Consider the following 23,185-nt stretch of genomic DNA (forward strand, 5'->3'; position numbering starts at 1 on the left):
TCAGCATTCAAACCTGGTATTATTCCCCCCAACTTAAAAATGAAACCAGTTAAACAAAATGAACCCTTTCTCCTCTCTAGCTTCCATCCACTCCTTGCCTGCCTCTGGAACAAAACTCCTTGAAAGAGTTCTTCTATATTCTCTCTCCAAATCCTCTCCCCTTTTTCTGTCTTAAATTATTCCTAATCAACATTTTGCCTCTGCCGCTCCACTTCAAAGATTCTTGTTGGGGTCATTAAAAACCTTCATACTGAAAAACCCCATGGTCAGGTCTCCGTTCACTTGACCCTCTAGCAGCACCCGACCAGTGCCTTCTCCTTGCCCTTCGTGAAACGCACTCTTCATGCGGCTTCTAAGATCTGATTTTTTTTCTTAGTTGTACGCTACTCTTCCTCGGTTTCGTGTTCTGGTTCTTTCTCATCTCTTCTAGCTCTTAAAGTGTTCTCTACCCCCATGTACTTCATCTGATGGTCTCATCCAGCCTCATAGCTTAAAATACCAACTATATGCCGGCAATTCCCAAATTTGTATCTGTCCCTGAACTCTGGACTTACATGTCTAACTGCCTGCCAGATTCAGGTGGTCTTACAGGCTTCTCAAAGTTCGCACATCCAAAATCGGTACCCCCGGAATGACTACCCCAATTCCTCAAACTCATCCTGATTTTCCCTCAGGGCCTTTGCAGCTACTGTGCCTTCCATCTGGAACATACACTCCCAGATCCAGAACTGGTCTTCAATAAATATTTGTCGAATGAAAGACTGTGTTGTACACTTGTTTTAGGAATTTGTTAGGTATGTTTGTCTGCTTCAAAGGCCATGCAAATTCCACCTACAGATAGTTATGTTCCACTTTAGGACTATAAATACAAACTTCTTCTTTTCTATTTCACTTGAAGTACAAAGCATACAAAATCAAAGTGAAGCTAGAAGTTGACCATGATAAAAGAGCTCAATAAACTCGTTGGAAACCTTTCAAAGCACTTAATTGTTTATCAAATGAATAAATGTATCAAGTGGATAAATAAAATTGTTAATTTATTTCCCAAACTATACACCAATTCTCATTTTGAATTTTCCAAATGGTAACTCATAATCTAATTTATGAAAATAAAGATTTTTGCTGCATTACGAACGCTACTGACTTTAGATAACTAACCAAAAGAAAGAGAACAACTTAACTCCCCTCCCCACACATTACCCTGCTTTTGAAAGAGATCTGTCGGGAACTGGGGGAGAGATGGATACTACGAAGAAGAATATTATTTTATAATGAAGGGTATAAAAAAACCCATACCTTAGATGTGCCAATTTACAAATAAAAGCAAGAGAATCTATAATTAAGCCAGCATTCCAAGGTTCACATCCAAGTTACCTCGTTCCTAGTGCCATTGTAGAAATGTCTAATTCTGTTCAGTAATCATTAAACACAAATAAATAGCGGAATGAAAGCCACTCTAATTTAAACAAAACTTAGTATAAGCAAACAGTGTTAACCCATGAAAAATTAAGGAGACCACTGGAACACTTCAGACACTATTTTTAAAGTTCAGAACCAACATTGTTTATCACCCCTGACATTCTACTTTAACAACAGCAACAAAAACCTTTATTTTTTGAGTATGTAGGTATTTGGGCTAGAGGTATATAGAGAAGAATGGTAAAATTCTAGGTCTGATCTTCAAAACAAAGAAAAACCCAACAATAAGATATGCATATGTGTATCTTAGGTGGATATAAAAATACACTTTAAGAAGTCACTTGGAGTTTAACATCTAACTGTTCTTTCACTGAAAACCTATCATATGAGGTGCATTTTAACTGAGTCAAAGATTCTGTTTTTAAAAATTTTTTTAATTTTTTTGTTTATTTATTTTTGAGAGAAAGAGAGAGAAAGAGAGAGAGAGAGAGAGAGAGATGGAGATGCAGCAGGGGAGGGGGAGAGAGAGAGGGAGACACAGAATCCGAAACAGGTTCCAGGCTCTGAGCTGTCAGCACAGAGCTGGACGTGGGGCTCGAACTTGGGAATGGCGAGATCATGGCCTGCACTAAGTCAGACGCTAAACTGACTAAGCCACCCAGGCGCCCTGATTCTGTTTTTTTTTAAAACAAGATATTTTCAGATTATATACTGTATCCAGAGAAGAAGTGTAAATTTGGGCAATAATTAGAAGAACTACAAACCTGTGGGCAGGAACAAATAAGTATATCACTTTCTTAACTGCCTTTTGATATTTAATGTAATCTGGTTCTTCTATGTGAATGCAGTACCCTTAATTATTTTAACCTGCTTGATAGAAATAACAGTAAATCCCCTACCAACTCTGTTAAGTGTCAACACACACACACACACACACACACACACACACACACACAAAGTCCTTCATCCGCTCGTCTGCAACCCGCTAGCCATAACATTAACTATGGGCTCCTTCCCAAGCATGCCTCTGGAAGCAAGTATCCCTTCTGCTGTGGCTGAAATTGAGCAGCGCTACGGGGCAAAAAAGAGATGCTATCCTTTGGACTATTGTATCTAATCACATTCTAAGAGAGAGATGTTCATCCATATGCTATCGATTGAGAAAAGCATCCAGTAGACAGATAATGCTGAACGCACGATAATCAGAGAACAGCAGTAAGCATTTAGAACAAACATCAATCAGAGCTGCAAAATGAATATCCTCCCCAAATAGGGAGAATATAAAGCCATTTTATCTCCCCACAATTCACCCGTGCTACTTTCAGGTTTCTATGAACAAGAATGATAACCCCTTAACTTATTCAAGAATTGAAGGGAACTGCAGACGCAGCATTTCCTGTGGAAAGAACTGGAGCGTTTTCTTCTTTTTAGGAACGGGAGCTTTGTGCACATCCCCATGGCTCTGCTCTTCTGCTCTCAGCTTCATTCCACTTGCTTTTTCACAGGTAAGATACAGCTATTTCACCAGTTCAGAATAACTCAGACTTGCCTGATCATAAAAATAATCTGGGGGTGCTTGTTAAAAGCATTCATGGGTCCCATCCCCAGAGGGCTTGGGAGCTATAGCCTGACAAGCACCCCAGGTTGAGTCTTGCTATAAGGCCAGTTTGGCAAACACTGACTTCCCTCAAAGGGCTATTTCCTTAGCATAAAAAACTAATCTATGACATGGATGAAGAAGGTCTATTGATCAACTGTCAGTTAATTCTCTTGAAACTTCTATCCCTCACTTACACCTTGCTTTAGTTTACAAAGGCATTTGTTTGGAGGATTCAACAGCGAGCACTGTTCTCTTATGCATCACCCAATCCTTGGAAGCCACTCTTTTTTTTTTTTTTTTTTTTTTAATCTTTATTTCTTTTTGAGAGAGAGAGAGAGACAGAGTGTGAGCAGGGGAGGAGCAGAGAAAGAGGGAGACACAGAATCTGAAGCAGGCTCCAGGCCCTGAGCTGTCAGCACAGAGCCCGACTCAGGGCTCGAACTCACGAACCGTGATATCATGACCTGAGCCAAAGTCGGATGCTCAACCGACTAAGCCACCCAGGCGTCCCACTTGGAAGGTACTCTTAAGAGAGGTTTTCAACAATCTCCTCCTAATGCCAGACCCATTCTCCTCATCAAGTCTGTCCTGCAGCAGCAGCTGAAGGCCGGGTCTTGCTTCTGGACCTTCTCTTTCCCTGGCTTCCACAAGGCCACTTCCCTTCACCCCATCATTCCTGGTGCTCTCAATCTCCAGCAAGCAGGCCATGGAGTTCTAGCTTTAGCCAATGCCCATGGCTTTGACTTCACGTGGAACATGACGGCTCCCAAACCTATATGGTATTTACCATCCACCGTCTCTCTACCTGCTCTAGTTCCATTTCCAGCAGGGTGCACCCGTTATCGCCACAAAGCGTTCAGATGAATCTTCTCTCCCACATCCTTCTCCATTTGCCTTGTCACTTAACACTTACGTGAGACATCATGTCTACCTTCTCCCTCACGTTCTACATTTAGACAACAGTCAGGTACTATTGATTCTATTTCTGAAGCTTTTAAATCGTCTTCTTCTTCTTCATTACCGATGCCCTTGTCCCAGAACCGATTCTCGCTTGTCATCAGAACACCTTCAAAAGCCTTTCTGATGTATTTTCCTGCCTCAGGTCTCTCTCCCCTGTGCAGTTCCAACAGTTTTGTTTCTATAATAGAGATCTGATAAAGTCCTGAAGCTCCCTGTGCTCACCAAATAAAGGCCACACTGCTTGGTATAGCACATACAGCCTTTCATAATCAGGCATAACCCCCCATCCCACTGCCACGTGCACGCACGCACACACACGCAGGCGTACACAGGTTTCTAAACTTTTCAACAAAGTTCCCTTTTATTTTTTATCTTGCATCTTAAATGATTTCATTTGCACAATAAACATCATTTCTAATAAACTCCCCCATTTGTAGAGGAAATACTTAAGTACCAAGCAAAACACTGAACATTTCTTGGGGCGCCTGGGTGGCTCAGTCGGTTAAGCGTCCGACTTCAGCTCAGGTCACAATCTCGCGGTCCGTGAGTTCGAGCCCCGCGTCGGGCTCTGGGCCCATGGCTCAGAGCCTGGAGCCTGCTTCCGATTCTGTGTCTCCCTCTCTTTCTGCCCCTCCCCCGTTCATGCTCTGTCTCTCTCTGTCTCAAAAATAAATAAACGTTAAAAAAAAATTACAAAATACTGAACATTTCTTAAAAGTCATAGCTAAGATTACTATATTAAGTTTGATACAATTCTAGTTCAAAGCCAAGAAACTTGACTGTTTAATTAGGCTTCTCCTCACTGGATATCCATTTCCCATTTAGTTATTTAAAAATACTGATAATTTCATGGATCTCCACTTTTGCCTTGGAGATCCAGGAGCCCTGGCTTGGGAATCACTGCTCTGGGCTTTGCAGCCTAGAGCGGCCTTGACACTTCACATTCAAGGACTCACACACTCGATATCCCCATCGGCTTTATTCTCAAACTACTCTTATATCACTCACTATCCATTCTAGTGTAGTTAATTCTTCAACACAATGATCCCCCTGTCACAGCTGGGGCTTACAGGCAAGCTGAGCTGCCCATGCATCCACCCGTGGGCCCTAACAGTGCCTGGCCCCTACATGAAATGCAATGTTTGTTGAATGAAACATCTTCGCAGGGCAGCCACTATTATACATATAAAAGAAAAACAAAACAGAAGCTGAGAAAGATGTGACTTGCATAAGGTCATGCACCAAACAAGAGGTTTTGGACAGAAGCATGAATTTAGGTTTTTAAACTCTAGGGGCGCCTGGGTGGCTTGGTCGGTTAAGCGTCCGACTTCGGCTCAGGTCATGATCTCACGGTCCGTGAGTTCGAGCCCCGCGTCGGGCTCTGTGCTGACAGCTCAGAGCCTGGAGCCTGTTTCAGATTCTGTGTCTCCCTCTCTCTCTGCTCCTCCCCTGTTCATGCTCTGTCTCTCTCTGTCTCAAAAATAAATAAACGTTAAAAAAAAAAACAAAAAAAACAAAAAACAAAAACAAAAACAAAAAAAACTCTATCGTTCTGTTAACGATAAGTTTTCATAAATAGCAACTACTGTATTACTATAATGTGCAGCTTTTACTCATTCCAGAAATTTCATCAAGATGCCATCTATCCTGTTATTGCTCTGATTTGCCCTCAACTGAGCAGAAATGACCTTACGCCACAATGAATATCCAATTTTGAAAAACCGTTTGCTCTGACTTCAGACACCCAGAATACCTGCCTATTTACAATTAAGTTTATCAGAGTCTGGTAAGTAGATGCTAAATTCTTTCATACAATAATTTTAAAGGAGGCTTACTACCTGTAGACATTTCCCATGTGAAAGAGAAGCAGGTGACAGGAGAACATTATATTGAGTGAATAGTTTCTACATTAACAACTGCTTATTTTTAAATTGCACATTTCCTTTCTTTGAGGGAAGGGAGAGGGGAAAAAAACTCTACAAAATTAAAAATGCAATTTGGCTCTCTCTTTCTGCCCCTTCCCCACTCACGCTCTGTCTGTCTCTCTCTCTCTCAAAAATAAATAAACATTAAAAACAATTTAAAACAAAAAACAAAAAAACAAAGGGGCACCTGGGTGGCTCAGTCAGTTAAGCATCCGACTTTGGCTTAGGTCATGATCTCAGTTTGTGAGTTCGAGCCCTGCATCGGGCTCTGTGCTAACAGCTCAGAGCCTGGAGCCTGCTTCGGATTCTGTGTTTCCCGCTCTCTTTCTGCCCCTTCCCCACTCACACTCTCTCTCTTTCTCTCTCTCTCTCTCTCTCAAAAATAAATAAACATTAAAAATAAATAAATAAATACATAAATAAATAAATACATAAATAAATAAATAAAAATGCAATTTGGTTAAATATGCTTTAATGTAGCCAGGAATCTTCACCTAAACATATGCTCTTATTCAAGAAAGCATAGGTTCTTGTCCAAACACAAACTAGTACTAATTAGACTGTACTTCTTAGTCCTCACCTACTAAGTAAATCTTCAAATCAAACCTCCTTTATTTAAACATACCACAGGACTAGCCCTGCCCCAAATCAAAACAAACGATGCCAAAAATCACCTGCTATACTTCATAGCTTTGCCACATCAGCTAAACCTTAAAGAATACCATTTAAGTTTTCAATGTTATAGACAACATGAGTACCGGATATCCTTTCTCTATGAGATTAGAACATTTTTGGACACACTCTTTCTGCTTTGTTCTAGGAGCCATTTTTAATCAAAATGGCCATTTACAAATGGAAAAGGGTGAAATATAAAAAAATAAAATTAATTCCCCCCCCTTACATTTAGTTCTGTAACCTACAAGTTCTCCTCTTTGTATTTTATAATATTTTGTAGTAAAAATGTCCAGCAGCAGCTCTTCTCTTACAAAAAGGGGGGAAAAAAACAGATGAAGTTCAGTATTTAGGAAATGGAGAAGCATGCTGGAGTCACAGCTCACAGCAGCTGATGAAAACCCAGGCCCTTTCTGCAAAATGCCTCAGTGTGTAAAGGCTTCCGAGTTCAAATAAAGAAGAGTATCCTCAGGGCGCCTGGGTGGTTCAGTGGGTTGAGCATCTGACTTCGGGACTTCGGCTCAGGTCATGATCTTGCAGTTTGCGAGTTTGAGCCCCCCATTGGGCTCACTGCTGTCAGCCTGTCAGTTTAGAGCTCGCTTTGGATCCTCTGTCCCCCTCTCTCCCTGCCCCTCCCCTGCTTAGGCTCTATCAAAAAATAAATAAAACATTAAAAATGTTTTGGCTACTTTTTAAAGAAAAAAAAAGTTTATTTACTCATCTACATGCTCTTGAGATGTAGAGTAAGCAGTTTGGATAAAACCAATGAAAACTCCACCAAGAGAAAAAAAAAATGAACCTGTGGGTCTCATATTGCTTCTTGGGCATCAAAAGACAACAAGCAAAAATAACAACCTTAATTCCCCACCTCCCTCTTTTTAAAACAGTTTTGCAAGTACCATACTTCTTCTTCACAGCTGTTTGTAATAAACGCTTGGTTAATTCAAATCTGTTCCTCCTCCTTTAAATAAACAGGATATTGGTCTATTATTATGCAACGCCGATATTGTCTGGTTTTTCACTTTTTTAAAGAGCACTTAGGAAGAAGTTTTATAAACCTGGCATATGTCTCTTTTGTTGACTCTATCAATTTACTTATCCAAGGCTTCTCCAACTTTCCATACTATCTCAAGCTACCAGGAAGACTCCTAACCACGGGCCTATCTCTTCCCAGAAGATTCTGTTTGCCCAAGATCACTTACTCTCTGCCAGGCAAAACTCCTCTATTTTCACTCTCCTTGTGTCTGAGAAAGAAGTGGTCCTCCTGTTTGCCAAGTAGATCCTCTCCAACGACTTCCATCTCCTCCTCTATTCCTTTCTTCTTCAACCTGTCTCTACAGGCTCCCTCCTCTGAACGGATAACCACTCCTAGAACTTGCCTGCGGTCAAGCTGAGCAGTGCAGGAAGGAGGGAGTGGGGCTGAACACCATAGATGAATCCTTACCATCTTGCAATCTGAGCACTCTGTTGCTTGACTTAAATTCTTTACCCGTGCTTCCCACCAAATCCCTCATTCTTCTCAGTCCTCACCCTACACCTCCAACCCAACCCGTGGGATTTGTCTCCTCTGCTGGCTCATCTTCTCTAAAATATAAGGCATTTCTTTTTTTTTTTTTTTCAATGTTTATTTATTTGAGAGAGAGAGAGCAAGCAGGGGGAGGGGCAGAGAGAGAGAGGGAGACAGGAATTCCGAAGCAGGCTCCAGACTCTGAGCTGTCAACACAGGGCCCGACGTGGGGCTTAAACTCACAAACTGTGAGATCATGACCTGAGCCGAGGTTGGACCCATAACCAACTGAGCCACTCAGGTGCCCCAGATGTAAGGCATGTCTTGAGGTCTATCACGAGCCTCCTCTTTCTTACAGCTTCAACTCTGTACTCTGATTTCTCTCCAACTACAGGCCATCATTTTTAGCTCCTTCCCAAATTACTCCTTCTGGGTGGCCTGACTGTACCTCCAAGTCACCATGCCCCAACACCGTGCCCCTTACCTTTTCTTCCCTGCTCTCCTCAATTTCCCCACTTCCCCACGTGTACCCCCATCTTCTGACCACCCCGTCTCAACTCAACCTGTGGACAGGGGTGCCCAGGGAGGAGGAAATCAATTCATTTGCCAGGAACCAAGATTCTGTCTCAAATCTCTCAAATCTCTCCCCTCTGTTCTATATCCACTTAACAACAAACTTAAACAGACCTGGCATTCAAGATACTCTACACACTTCTCCAACTGTAATGTGCATGGGGACCATATGGCGATCATGTCAAAACCCAGATCCTCCTTCAGTGGATCCGGATGGTGCCTGATTCGTATTTCTAACATGCTCCCAGGGCATGACGAAGCTACTAGTGTTAGACTCTACATACACAATCTGGTCCCAACCTATCATTCTAGCCTCATCTTCCACAACTCTCCACCCAGCACACATCATATGTGCACGTCTGTATCTCCCTCATACACACAGGACACACACACACACACGCACACACACACACACAGATATACAGACAAAAATGTTCCCTAAACATCCTTTCCAGCTTCTGTTCCAGCTTCTGTTTCCTCAAGTCCAGTGTTTGTTCACCATGATCCTACTCACATTTCACAAACCAATTCACTCTGCCATGGCCTTTTCTGAGCTTTTTACCTACTTCACCCCCAAAACTCCACCCACTGAACATCACAAAAACCGTGGGACACTCGGGGCACTCCTTCTGTTCTGTAATGTCATTACGGGTCTCCTCATCTAATCCTCACTGCTAGACGACACGCACCTCCTGGAAGACAGGGACTATCTGCCTCTGACCTCTGTTAACCCCAGGGCATCCTGGGGGCTGTCAGTGCCAGTAAGCACCTGCTGCAGTGGACCTGTACCTAAGAAAAATGAAACATCTACTTTACTTCATGTAACTTACTTCGAACAGATGCCTCAGAAGTTTAAGGAAAACAAAAACACTCTTCCAGGAAAGTTAATTCATTAGCAAAATCTATGAAAATTTTGTCAAATGTTTGCTATTTAAAAGGAAAAAAATCTACATACAAATGTTGCAATAGTGCCCAGAAAATTTTGGTACTATCCCAGGCGTATAGATTGAGGTTCTGATATTTAACTGAAAATGAAATCTAACTTGTTAGGATCTAGTAATTGGTATATTACAAGCTTACAATACTTTCTAATACAGTTCCTCGCCCTCCCTGGTTTAATTTACCTAATGCTCCTTCTATCACTCGGTTTGTTAGAGGGGACATCACTTTTTCCCCCACTTGTGCTGACATTAGCTGCCTGCAAAATACTTTACTATTAAAATGTCTTACATTTGTGTACAGTCTTTGAAAAGTGTTTAAAAAGATGTAGCCTAACGTAACATTTTTAAGGAGGCTAAGCAAATCAACCAAGACCGTATCTTAAATGTTTACATCTCTTAAACCCTCTAAATATCAAAGAACTGCCAAAATTCAAGACCTACCCACAGCTCTTAAACTTTGGTGTGTACAAGAGTTGCCTGGAGTGCTTGTTAAACCTGCAGATTCCAGGTTCTTAGCCCAAGAAAGTCTAATTTGGCACAACTGGGGTGGGGCCTAAAAATCTGTACAGTTAAGCAGCATCCCAGGTGATCTGATGCAGATGTTCTGCAGATCTCAATTAGAGCAACACTAACCTCACCCCTGGTCCAGGGGCCAGCCACTACAGGGGTGTGTTTAAAGGGAATTACAGAAACCTCTTTGTAAAGTCCTTTCCCCGAACAGCTATCACCCCAGCAGGGATACTGGGGTGATCCACAGAAGACAAAAAAGGGGAGGGAGTCCTGAAACATGAATCAAGTTCGAAAACAATGAAAGAGGGAGAGTGCTGTTTCTTTCCCACCTTTGCGCTCCATTCCCTGAGCATCCCCCAGACACCTTCAAGGATGCTGCATTTGCCCGCAAGCGAGGACGGGGGAGAGGCCAGTCGCTGGCCTGGGGGATGGGAACGTGGCTCTGCGCTCACCCCTCCCCCCCGGGTCACCGCACGTCTCCGTGTGCTAGAGGCCACTGCCGAGGGGGAAACCACGGACCCCATAGCCTCCGCGAAGCGCATGCGTAAACAAGTGGACTCCCGGGTTGCCGGCCGGGGCGCTCAGCCCGCGCCGCTCACCTGCCTCGCGGCTGTAGCTCGGCCTCGTCGTCGGGCTCCGGCTCCCGCGGCTCCTGCTCGACCGCGGCCGCCGGCACTGCCTCGGCGTCCTCCACCGTCACCTCGGCCGCAGCCACGGCCCCCGCAGCCGGCACCCGCGCTGCTGAAGTGGGAGCGGCCGCGGCGCCCAGGCCGAACGCCGCCTCCACCTTCGGCGCGGGGAGGTCGGGGGCGCGCCCTGCGGCCACCGTGCCAGCCGCGAGCCCCAGCAGCAGCTGCAGCAGCAGCAGCGCCCGCACGAGCGGCCCCGGGCGGGTGGCGCGCTCCATCAGCGTCCCACCCCGCGCGGGGACATGGAGGTGCAGCCGCCGGCGCCTGCTTCTCCCGCTGCTAAAAGCCCCTGACCAGGACGAGGACGCACTAGGGACCCCGCCGCCTCCCCGACCGTCTGGGCTGCCGAGTGGAGCTGGCCCGGCCACGTCTTAGCCCGGCCTCCGCCACCGCCACCCGAGTGACAACCTCCCTCAGTCATCGCCCATTGAACAAACTTTCAGCGCGTCTCTTCTCTGATTGGCTGCGGCCACCGCCACTCTGGAGACCTAGGTTGGTCCTGTTGGAGAAGGTGGGCTTTTCCCGGATGTCAACATCACGCCTACCAGTCAAATCGTATTGCCGTCTTCCGGCGCCCGGCCCCCTCCCGGACGCGGTTACCAATGAGAAACGGCCCTTCCCGCAATCTTCTTACCTGATTGGTAGGCCTCTCAGTACCCGGAATACATTTTCCCGGAGCAGATTGGCCATCGCTGTGGTTGGCCTTGCCCCTCAAAATGAGGCGCTAGAGCAGACTTGAAGATCATTGGTAGAAGTGGATGCTCCTCAAAGGTCTGAGATAACTTCTTCTTGATTGGTTGGAAGCGGCACTTAATACGTGGCGGATTCTGACTGTGGAGAGGATGGTCCCAAGTGAAAGGAAGAGTGGGAAGCGAGTCCCTGGTGGCCGGGAGGCGGCCGACCTTAAAGGAGCTGCCACTGTGGCTCTTCTTAAGCCTGGTCTGTTTGGAAAAGCAAAAGCGAAGTAGGGAAAATGAGTGGCGGTACAAGACGTGTGGTCCCCAGAAGTGGAAGGGGCAGGACGGGCTCAGCAGAGTATCCTGCTTGTGGTCGTGATGGTGCTGAGAATTACTGCCTGCTAGAGATGCCGGCCTATAGAGGATCCAGTCTCCCTGACACGCCCCCTTCCCTGTTATAAAGGAGAAGGAGTCCAGGCCCTATGCGTCGACTAATTTCTCTAAAGTCACACACCTACTACTTGCGAAACGATGACTTTAATCCAAGCCTTCTGACCCTGGTCTGGCATGCTTTGTACCTCGCTTATAGGGCTCTGACCAAGAAAGATAAGACTGCAAAAGGTCAAACTGGAGAAAATTTGAATGTTCATCTCAGGCGATGGACCTTTTCATACGGCAGTTAAAGAGACCCTGAAAATTTTTGAGCAGATTGATGAAACGGTAAGATGCGTCCATCAGCAGTGTATTCAAAAGAATAACATCAAAGATGAGGAAGGTAGCTGGGAGGCTGTAGCTGGGAGGCTATTGCCTCATCAAAACTCTGAAGTTTTTTTGAAAAATATTGGCATACAAACATTCTCTAATTTCTTCCGTCCTAAAGCAAAACAAACAAAAAACCCCACTTCCTCTTCCACCTCCTGCCACACTTCCTTGCTCTTCAATACAGCAAAACTCTCCAGCATTCTAAACATCTTGTCTTCAATTCTTCTCTTCCTCCCAAACACACTACAGTCAGGCTTTCAAGCTCAAGTCCACCAAAACTGCTCTCACTGAAGCCATCATTGCTAACTTAAAAGGACAACTCTGTCTGCATCTCATCATCTGTATTTAACCCAGTAACTCAGTGTTTCCTGTGTAAAACACTTTTCACTGGTTTTCCTGCCCCACAGGCCAGGTTATGACCCTCATTAGGCCTCATTTTATCTGAATCACCTCATTAAAGGCCGTATCTCCAAATACAGTTACGTTCAGAGGTACTGGGGGCAAGGGCATCATAGGAATTTGGAAATGGGGGAAGGTACACACTTGAGCCCCTAACACTCGGATGCTCAAAAGACTTGTTCCTTCACTTCTTTCAAGGCTCTGTTACCTTGCCAGTGAAGCCTCTCTGGACCACCCTTTTAAATATTGAAACCCCTCCCACAGGTCACTTCCTAAACTCCTCCCCTGATTTATTTCTCACCTGAGACCTTAAATACTGTCATTTTTTTTAAAGTTTATTTATTTTTGAGAGAGACAGAGACAGCATGGGTGGTTGAGGGGCAGAGAGAGAGAGGGAGAGAGAGAATCCCAAGCAGGCTTCATGCCATCAGCACAGAGCCCAATGTGGGGCTCGAACTCATGAAACTGAGAGATCATGACCTGAGTGGGAACAAAGAGTTGGACACTTAACTGACTGAGCCACCCAGCCACCCCAGGACTATCATTGATATATCTGTTTTGCTTATCATCTGTCTCCTTCCACTTCTCTGTAAGTTCTAATGAGGATTTGCTCTTTGATATATTCCTAAATAGAGCCTAAAACAATGCAAGGTGTTTAGTAAATGTTTAAAAAATATTTATTGAATGAATGAATGAATTCATTCAATAGAAGGGAAAGAAACAAATGGACAGGAAGAGATTGTAGTTGCTGTAGATAGAAGGGAGTCATTAAGGAAGCAAGATCCCAGAGTATCAGGGGAAGCAAAGGTATGCCTTCCATGGTGAAAGGTGAAGAAATACCCCTAAAGAATAACTTATTTTGAAAAAAGAAAATACATGAGAGAGTTCAAACTAGCTGACCATGGTTTATTCAACAAAACAGGAAATAAAATCTCTTGCCAAAGTGAGGAAGGTGTGAAAAAATTAACTTGAGATGAAAAATGATTGTTGACTACTTGTAATGGCCCATTTGAAATTAGCTAGTGTATATATGTTAGTGAACCTTATCTTCATGGTTTTTTAACTTTTTCAAAAAATGATCATGGCACGAACAGTAATCCAAGCTAATGAGTTAGGAGTCTGCTTGCCACCTGCAATTGATGTGGAAGTTTTGTTCCTTCACTTCTTCATTACTATTCAGGGAGTACCATGGGAGTAAGGGTGTGAGCAAAATAGGCATGGTCCCTGCCCTTCTGAAGCTTAATATTTACCTGGTTAGGGAGACAGCCACTATTTTAATAATCACACATATATTTATATGATGAAAACAAGATAAGTGCCAAGATGAAAAGGCACAGACAGAAGAGCACAGTGGTGGAAAATGCCAGGAAGGAGGGTCAAGCTTTATACTCAGAAAAAAAAAAAAAAAAAACCATGTAAATATTTCCATTTTGGAAAAAGAAGAGTCATGATCATGAGTCATGGTCAGCTGACTAGGAAAATCACTTGAAGGAGGGAAGAGAATAGCTGCCAGTTGGGGGACAGCATGGAGAGTCATGGTAGCTGCCTGGGAACCTTGGCCTATAAGTGTGAGTTCCTCAGGGAAGTGTAAGAATATTTGGGACCAGGAAGGATAGCTGATCAATAAGTCTGAGCCACAAAAGGAAGCTGGTGTGCTTAAGTATCGTAGCCTGGGGTTGCCCAGTTTAGAATTGACATTCTAAAACTGAGCATGGTCCAGAAGGTGAGCAAGGCAGGCCAGCGATTTAGAATCCGAGGCTCAGTCTGTTAGCAGAGAAGCCTGTATCTGGTGCTGCCTGAATTTGCCCTCTGTCCAGAGCTTTCCTAAAAGCCCCACTGAGGGACTTCTGCTTACCTTTCCCAGGCCAGGACCATGTCAAATCGTCATCTGGAGCCACAGAGGAATCCTACTGGCACTCTGAACAAAACTGGGGTTCTGCTAGTGAGGATGAAGGAGAGAATTGGTAACCCACTTCATCAAAGTATAATATGTGTACCTATGGAAAGTGCCTGCTTGGGTAAGTTTCAACAGGTGTATACGCCAGTCGAGATAACCGAACATTCCCACCTTGCCTGAGAACTTCTTCGTGTCTCCTCACAGGGTCCTTCTTCCACCCCAGGCTGCAGGTAATCAATGATCTGTCTTCTGTCACAGTAGACTTTCTACAATTTTTAATGTAATTGTACAGTATATACTCTTTTTGTGTCTGGCTTCTTTCACTCAGCATAATGTTTTAAAAGTCAGACATGCTCTTGCATGTAGCAACATTGTATTCATTTTTATTGCTGAGTAGTATTCCATTGCATATTGTTGTAACATTGGGAGATTTCCAATTTGGGGCTACTGAAAATAAAACTGCTATGAACATGCATGTAGAAGTCTCTGTGTACATAGGTGTAGTTTTTATTTCTCTTTAGTAAATGCCTAGAAATGGAATATTGGCTCATGTCGTTGATGTATGTGAAGTTGGTAAGAATCTGCCAAACAGTATTCGTGCTCTGGCTAGATCAGTCAATCCCCGAGTGAAGGATGTGAGAGTATAAATTTTTGTTTTAAGCCATTGCATTTTGGGATGGTTTCTTACACAGCATTATTATGGCAATAGTCAACTGATATGGCACTGTGTAGTTCACTGTGTGGCAAACTCTGTTGGGTGCCTACCCATATAAATTCTTCTCTTTGCAAATGCTTTGACTAGCAATTTCACTAGAGAAGATGTGTCAATGTCCAGGGCTGCCTGGGTGGCTCAGTTGGTTAAGCGACCGACTCTTGGTTTCTGCTCATGATTCGTGAGATCTAGCCCAGCGTCGGACTCTGTGCTGACAATGCAGAGTCTGCTTGGGATTCTCTCCCCCCCTTTCTCTCTGCTCTTCTCCCGCTCTCACTCTCTCTCAAAATAAACAAATAAACTTAAAAGCAAAGAAGATATGTAAATGTCCAATAAGCCAAACTGTGTTCCACCGTGGTTTCACTCTATACTCCTACCAGTGGCATACGAGACTCCCAAGTTGTTCCATACCCTTAACAACACTTGATGTTGTCAGTCTTTTAATTTTTGCTTTTCTTGTGAGTATGCTGTGATATTTCATTGTGTTTTTGGTTTGCATTTCCCTGATGACTAATGATTTTGAGCGTCTTTTGATTTTGTGCTTGTGAAACATTTATACTCATGTGGAACTCATGCCCTTCACCTGGGGGTTTGATCTAGCCAGAACACATTTTTCTTCTGGCCATGGCAGAAACACAAGAAAGATGGGTGGACATTACAGGGCCTCTTAAAACTGGAGTCAGGGGGCACTTTGGTGGCTCAGTTCGTTGAGTGTCCAACGTTTGATTTTGGCTCAGGTCATGATCTCAGGGTTTGTGGGTTCGAGACCCACCTCAAGCTCTGTGCTGTGTCAGAATTTTCTCTCTCTCTCTCTGTCTCTGCCCCAACCCCACTCATGCTTTCTCTCTCTCAAAATAAATAAGTGAACTTAAAAAAAAAAACAACTGGAGTCAGAACTGCAGTACTGTTGGGCACATGGGTGGCTTAGTTGGTTGAATACACAACTCTTGATTTCAACTCAGGTTATAATCCCAGGGTCATGGGATCGAGTCCTACATTAGGCTCCACACTGAGCATGGAGCCTGCGTGGGATTCTCTCTCTCTCTCTCTCTCTCTCTCTCTGCCCTTCTCCCCTGCTTGCATTCTCCCCCCCCCCCCCCCCGCACAAAACAAAAAATAGGACTGCAGTACTGGCACTTCCACTCGCATTCCATTGGCTAAGGCAAGCATATGGCCAGGCCCAGTATCAATGAGGCAGGAAAATATGCCTCTTGTGAGAGAAACTGCAAAGTCACTGACAAAGGGCATGGGTACAAGATTTCAGAGAGCAAAAATCCAATCTACCACAAGTGCTGTGCATGAGAGTCATCGATTAGATCTGTGCCTGAATCTAGCATGAACAGTTGCTTCAAAGCAATACACACAATGTAGATATCACCCCGTATCTATTAGGAAAAATACTATTTGGAAAAAAAGTATCAAGTGCTGGTGATGGTGTAGAGGAACTGGAGCCCTCATCTCGTCTGGTCTGAAGGCAAAAATGGTAAACTGTTTTGGAAACACTTTGGCCACTTTTTATACAATTAGACATACACTCACCAAAAGACTTAAGGGTCCATTCCTAGGTTTTTACCCAAGAGAAATGAAAACATTTGTTCACACAAAGACCTCTATGTGAATGTTTAGCGGGTTCCTCATTAATTTCCCAAACTGGAAACACTGAAAGTGTCTATCAACTAGTGAATGGATAAACAAGTTGCAGTTCCCGCCTTGTGATGAAATGCTACTTAGCAGTAAAGAAGAACACCACACATGTATATTTCAGACCTCTGCTTTTATATGTCTGCTAACATCCCTGGAGCCAAAGTATGCCACACTGCCAAGTGCAAAGTCAAAGGGCAGAGAAGCAGCATAGCCATATACCAAGAGGCCACCACTGGAGTGGAGATGTGTATTAGTACCGCAAGGCAGAGAAGATTTGTGACTGTGCTTTATTCTACCACACCCACCATGAATTCCCTTATCTGAGTGACTGAGTCTAAAGAAATGCGTTGAGGCTTTCAGCGGGATAGTAACTGATAATTATCAACTCCTGAATTTACACAGTTCAGTCCAGTCCTGGACAGATATAAACGATCGTTTCTGGTCCCCTTGGAGATCTTTCCAAAAGTGGGATCTGCAGGCATGTGCACATAAACGCAGAAACAAATCCCTACGCAAATGTATATGGGCTGTGTGTGTGTATATATGTCCAGTGTCCAGTTATACATGCCTGTCCTCTAAAAACAGGTGAGTCTCAGATTTTCAGAGGCTAAACTCTTAAGGAGAAAAAGGAGGGGCGCCTGAGTGGCTTAGTTGGTAAAGCGTCGAACTCTTGACTTTGGCTTCAGGTCATGATCTCATGGTTTGTGGGATCCAGTCCCACGTTGGGCTCCATGCTGACAGTGCAGAGCCTGTTTGGAATTCTCTCTGAGCTGAATTCAAGAGGCAGACACTTAACCACCTGAGCCACCCAGGCACCCCACATTTGTGTTTATTGAATTGGCACCAAGTAATACTATTTTAATTATTATAAGCAACAGACAAAAAGTAAGTTGCATATATATAAAAGATTCATTCCTGTCAAATAAAACCCAAAAAAACATAGTATCCTCTAAGAGCAAGTGTTCTACATGGTTCAAATAAAGAAAAATGATGGGAGAATCAAGTCCTCATACCACATATAATTTTATGAGTGGGCCAGACTGAAAACTGTATCTTAGCTATCAGTATTTGGTCAAATGCTTCCAGCTCTGATCTAAGAGCTGGTTTTAGACCACATCTCTCACTGAGAATGATGGTAAATTAGATTAAAAAAAAAAAAAAAAAACCTTTGAAGGTATCAGAAAGCAACCAAGGCATCTAGGACTCAAAGGGCTAAGAATAGGAAAGAAAGAAAATATGAGATCAGAGGAGTGACATTCTCCATCATTCCCCCCTGAGACATTTGCTGAAATTATAAGCAAAAAGTGCAGGACCTAGACCTAAGCAGAGAGGCGCATCTTAGGGAGCTTTTAGGAGTCTCAAGGCAGAACACAACGTGGAGTTCAGGGCTAACAAGAGAGCCAGGACTGGAAGGGCTCAGATTTCAGAGAAAAGAGAATTATTGAAAAGTGAGTTAATATTCCACCCCCTTTTCCCACCAAGGCATTTGCTGGTTCCTTAGCCATGCACCATGCAGGTAAGGTATCAAAAGCCTGAGCAGAAAGAAGGAGATAATAGGCTGACAAGTGAAATGGTCTCATCAGGCTTAGGGAGTCAAAAAACAGAAGCCAAGGCCCAGCAAGAAGTGGGAACTCTGAAAAACACCTCCAGCAGAGACTCTGGACAGTCTGCAGATGGAAATAAAGATAAAGTGGAAATAACTTGCCTTAAAAAAGTAGCCTCAAAATACTATATACCCTTATTGGATTAGGGTGACCTGCCCCTATTCTTTCTGCCAGGAGAAAGTTAAATGATCTTTGGAGAAGGAAAACATATAGAGCTCCTACAATTATTCATACACAGTGGTTAGCATTTGAACAAAAAAAATCTATCAGCTATGAAAATAATTATGATTAATATCCTACATGCTGTTGTTTCCTCCATGTCATTTCATGGTTCGATAAATACTTCGTTTCTTTTTTCGTGCTGAATAATATTCCATTGTCTGGATGGACCACAGTTTATTTATCCATTCACCTACCAAAGGACATCTTGGTTGCATGTAGGTTTTGGCAATCATTAACAAAGCTGCTGTTAACATCCATGTGCAAGTTCTTGTGTGGGCATAAGTTTTCAACTCCACTGGGTAAAAGGTAAGAGTTTATTTAGTTTTGTAAGAAACCAACAAACTGTCTTCCAAAGTGGCTGTACCGTTTTATATTCCCAACAGCAACGATTTAGAGTTTCTGTTGTTCTGCTTCCTCACCTTTGCCAGAATTTGGTATTGTCATTGTTTTGGATTTTAGCTGTTCTAATAGGTATATAATGGTATCTCATTTTAATTTGCGTTTCCCTAATGACACATAATTTGAGCACGTTTTTATATGCTTACTTTGCCATCTATATATCTTCTTTTTTTTTTATGTTTATTTATTTTTGAGAGAGAGCACAAGCGTGGGAGGTGCAGAGAGAAGGGGGACAGAGGATCCAAAAGCAGGATCCACACTGACAGCAGAGAGCCGATGCGAGGCTCCAACCCATGAACCGTGAGATCATGACCTGAGCCAAAGTTGGATGCTCAGCCAACTGAGCCACCCAGGCGCCCCTGTATATCTTCTTTAGTGAGGTGTTTGTTCAGATCTTTTGCCTATTTTTTTATTGGGTTATTCTTTTTCTCTTTGTCGAGTTTAAGAGTTCTCTGTATATTTTGGATAACAGTCATTTCTTAGGTATATCTTTTGCAAGTGTTTTCTCCCAGCCTATGGTAATGACAAGTTTAAGGCACGAAAGATTACTAAAAAAGAAAGGGGGGCATTTCATAATCATAAATGGGCCAATCTCTCTCCCTCTCCCAATGTGACAGCCCCAGCAAAAAAAAGAGTAAGAAGGGGAAGACTGTCTCCTTAACAGACTTTCTGGCCGAAGATGGGGAACTGGTGGAGGAAGCACCTATGTCCCCAGACCAGTCGGCTGGGCTGAGGAGACAGATAACCTGGAAGGAGATATTTCAACCACTCGACACAGTCATGATGACCATATGTATAGGATTCCTCCAATTGACCATTCTATCTGCCCACTGCTCCAAGGGCTGCTCAGGAACCCAATATCAAGCAGGCCCATCTTCCCAAATTTCCACCTGCACTGTTTTTCTAGGGAACTTGCCCTGTGCTGTGACAGAAGACTCCATTAAGGAATTCTTTGGAGGATTCAATATCACTGCTGCTGTACCTTTACCATGTGAACCCAGCAACCCAGAGAGGTTCAGAGATTTTGGTTATGCTAAGTTTGAGAACCTGAGTTTGAATTCCTTGCTCAGTGCCCTGAGCCTCAAATGAAGAGTCTCTATGTAACAGGAGAATCTGAGGGGATGTTGCTGCTCAAACGCAGGCTAAAAACAGGAATGGCCATTTTTGGGGTGGAGATAGAAATCAGAATTCTGACAAAACAGATACACACTGGAGGGCCCATCTTGCAACAGACAGCTTTGATGACAATCTGCCTAGGAGAGGTGATGATAGCTTGGAGACAAATGTCAGGACTGTTATGATGCAGGCCAGTATTGTGATGGGCATTGGGATGTGGTACCGTCGTGGCCCGCACCAGGATATGGATTGATATGGGGGCTGGCATCACTGTATCACTATGATGACGGAAGCACCGGAGACTATGACGGAAGCTATGATTCCAGGATAGGCAGGACAGAAGAGCATTTGGTAGTTGGTACCATAGGGATGATATCCACTGAGGAAGAAGGGACCGCTATGAAAACAGATATGACAGAGGAGATGATGGGTCATGGGGCTCCAGAGATTATTGCTCTCAGGATGGTTATAAGCATGATGCCTTTAGGCACACAGGTTCCCCCAACAATCTGAGTCAATGGCCGTGGGGTACTTCCAAGGAGGCTAATTCCTCTGCCAGCAGCACACAGTCCATTTGAACAGCCTATGGGATGGCAAAGCCTGTCGACATAGGCGCTAGAGAAGTGGAAGAGTGGCTACAGAAGGGGCAGGAGAGAGAAGGAACAGAGGGATGTCAGCTGGATGAAGCAAAACTAGAATGTCAGCCTTGGGAGAGATTCCAAGATGGCAAGGTGAAGAAACTCAAGAAGGGGAACAGTTGAGGACAGGAAGTGAGTCATCATGGACTGGGAACTTAGCCCCATTTGGCAGACAGGCACAAAGAACAGAGCATGAGAAGTCTCTAGAAAACAATCAAGAGGAAGATTGTCACTCTTCAACTTCGAAACCTCCCAAACCTGAACAGCCTCTGGAAGCAGAATGCTCCAGTGCAGTGAAGTTCTAGCCATCCTGCTCCATCTCAGAGCTCAGATGCCGCAGCAATCCCCTACCGGGGGTGGGGGGGTTCCTGCTCAACCATCTGAGAAAAGATCACCATGGAAGGATGAACTTGAAGCACGTGGGATGAATGTCCCAAAAGGTCAAAGTGGGAACTCCAGCTGTGGTTCAGGAGATGAGGGAAGAAATACCACTGGAAGGAGTCACATAGGAAAGACGGCAAAATGGGTCAAGTTCCCCGATCTGCACCTGAGCCAAAGAAACTTGAAGAAAATCTGGCCTCCAAGTTCAGTTCTGCTGTCTCTGTTGTCTCTGTTGCTGCTGTCTCTGTTGATGGTGGAGATGAGAATGAGGGAGAAGATTACACGGAATAGACCTCTACATTCTGTGCTTCCTCCTACCCTTTCTCCACCCTGGGACATTCAAGAACAAATCAAGCCTCTACCTAGAAAAGATAAAATAAAACTCACCATTTCCTGGGGAGAAAAGAAGGGGGATCAACTTACCAGGATGATTTCATATTCTGGGACTGGGGGATTTTTTGGGAGTTGGGACTTCCTGTTTTAACATAGAAAGTCCTGGGGTGCCTGGGTGACTTTGTTGGTTAAGCATCTGACTCTTGATCTTGGCTCAGATCATGATCTCACGATTCATGAGATCGAGCCCCGTATTGGGCTCTGTGCTGACAGTGTGGAGCCTGCTTGGGATTCTCTCTTTCACCCTCTCTCTCTGCCCCTCCCCCACTTGCCTCCTCCCTCCCTCCCTCCCTCCCTCCCTCTCTCTCTCTCTCTCAGAACAAACAAACATTTTTAAAAAAAATAATAAAATAAGGGGCACCTGGGTGGCTCAGTCAGTTAAGCATTGACTTCGGCTCAGGTCATGATCTCATGGTTCGTGGGTTTGAGCCCTACATCAGGCTCTATGCTGATGGCTCAGATCCTGGAGCCTGCTTTGGATTCTGTGTCTCCCTCTCTCTCTGCCCCTCTCCTGCTCATGTTCTGTCTGTCTGTCTGTCTCTCTCTCTCTTAAAAATAAACATTACAATTTTTTAAAAAACAATAAAATAAAATAAAATAGAAAGTCCTGTGCAAACTGGGATATGTTGGTCACCTTTTATGGTGGCAAAAGACCAGGGAGCCTGGGTTCCAAGCTAAGCAAAGGCTTCCTTGCAGTCTCTGGTTTCCTCCATCTTCCATCCCTACATCAATACAGCCTCAACTCCGCTCACCCTGCCTAGTAACCCGGCTTACAGCTCTGGTGCCTGCCTGCCCCTCCCTTCAATGGCCACACGGCCGGTACATCTACTGTCCTGGCAGCTGGACTCCATCTGTCTCTCAAGGGTTTTGTATTCAAAAGAGGGAGAAGGTACAACCTTTTCCTGCTTAAAAAAAAAAAAAGAAAAAAAAAAGGAAAGGAAAGAAATATATGTATATATTTCTATGCCTCTATTTCTGTATCTCTATATCTCTGGAAGAAGAAAACTGGTCACAGTTTTTGTTTCTGGGAAAACAAACAAGGTGGCCAAGGCACAAGGGTAAGAGATTAGGAGGGAGGCTTTTCCCTTTTTTAGTAGCTTTATTGAGATATAATTCACATTCACCTATTCACCTATTTTAAGGGGACAATTCAGTATTTTCTAATTTTTGACAGATCTGTGCCACCAGGAAGGAGACTTTTTAAAAATATATTTATTTTGAGAGAGAGAGAGAGAGAGAGAGGGAGAGGGAGAGAGAATGAGTGGGGGAGGGGCAGAGGGAGAGAGAGAAAGAGAGAGAGAGAATCTTAAGCAGGCTCCACACCTAGGGCGGAGCCTGACACGGGGCTTTGATGCTTCCGGGATATATGCAATGAAAAGTCACATGGGGCGCAAGCCACACCCCAAACAGCAAGACCCCTCAGTGTTTTCATTGGTTGGGTAACTTTTGTTGCCAACCATCAGAGAACCGAGGGGAGCTCCTCCTATGACTGGGATCCAGTCTTCCCCCTCTTGCATCTCCAGGGACCTGCTTCTTTGCAGAGCA

At 44.1% G+C, this 23,185-nt stretch overlaps 1 protein-coding gene and 1 pseudogene across 1 annotated transcript in view; one reads left to right on the forward strand and one right to left on the reverse strand.

Moving 5' to 3' along the window:
* The window catches only part of EIF2AK3 (eukaryotic translation initiation factor 2 alpha kinase 3), a 71,199-nt gene extending 59,979 nt beyond the window's left edge, over positions 1-11,220 (reverse strand). The window contains exon 1 of the mRNA XM_049652107.1: positions 10,707-11,220. Coding sequence (XP_049508064.1) covers positions 10,707-11,014 — 308 coding nt within the window. The 5' untranslated portion in view covers positions 11,015-11,220. The remainder of the gene's footprint in view (positions 1-10,706) is intronic.
* A 6,572-nt stretch (positions 11,221-17,792) lies between these two features.
* Positions 17,793-22,198, forward strand: LOC125937419 (eukaryotic translation initiation factor 4B-like; annotated as a pseudogene).
* The last annotated feature ends 987 nt before the right edge of the window (positions 22,199-23,185 follow it).

Source organism: Panthera uncia (genome assembly GCF_023721935.1).
Source record: "Panthera uncia isolate 11264 chromosome A3 unlocalized genomic scaffold, Puncia_PCG_1.0 HiC_scaffold_12, whole genome shotgun sequence".
In the NCBI taxonomy this organism is placed as follows: Eukaryota; Metazoa; Chordata; class Mammalia; order Carnivora; family Felidae; genus Panthera; species Panthera uncia.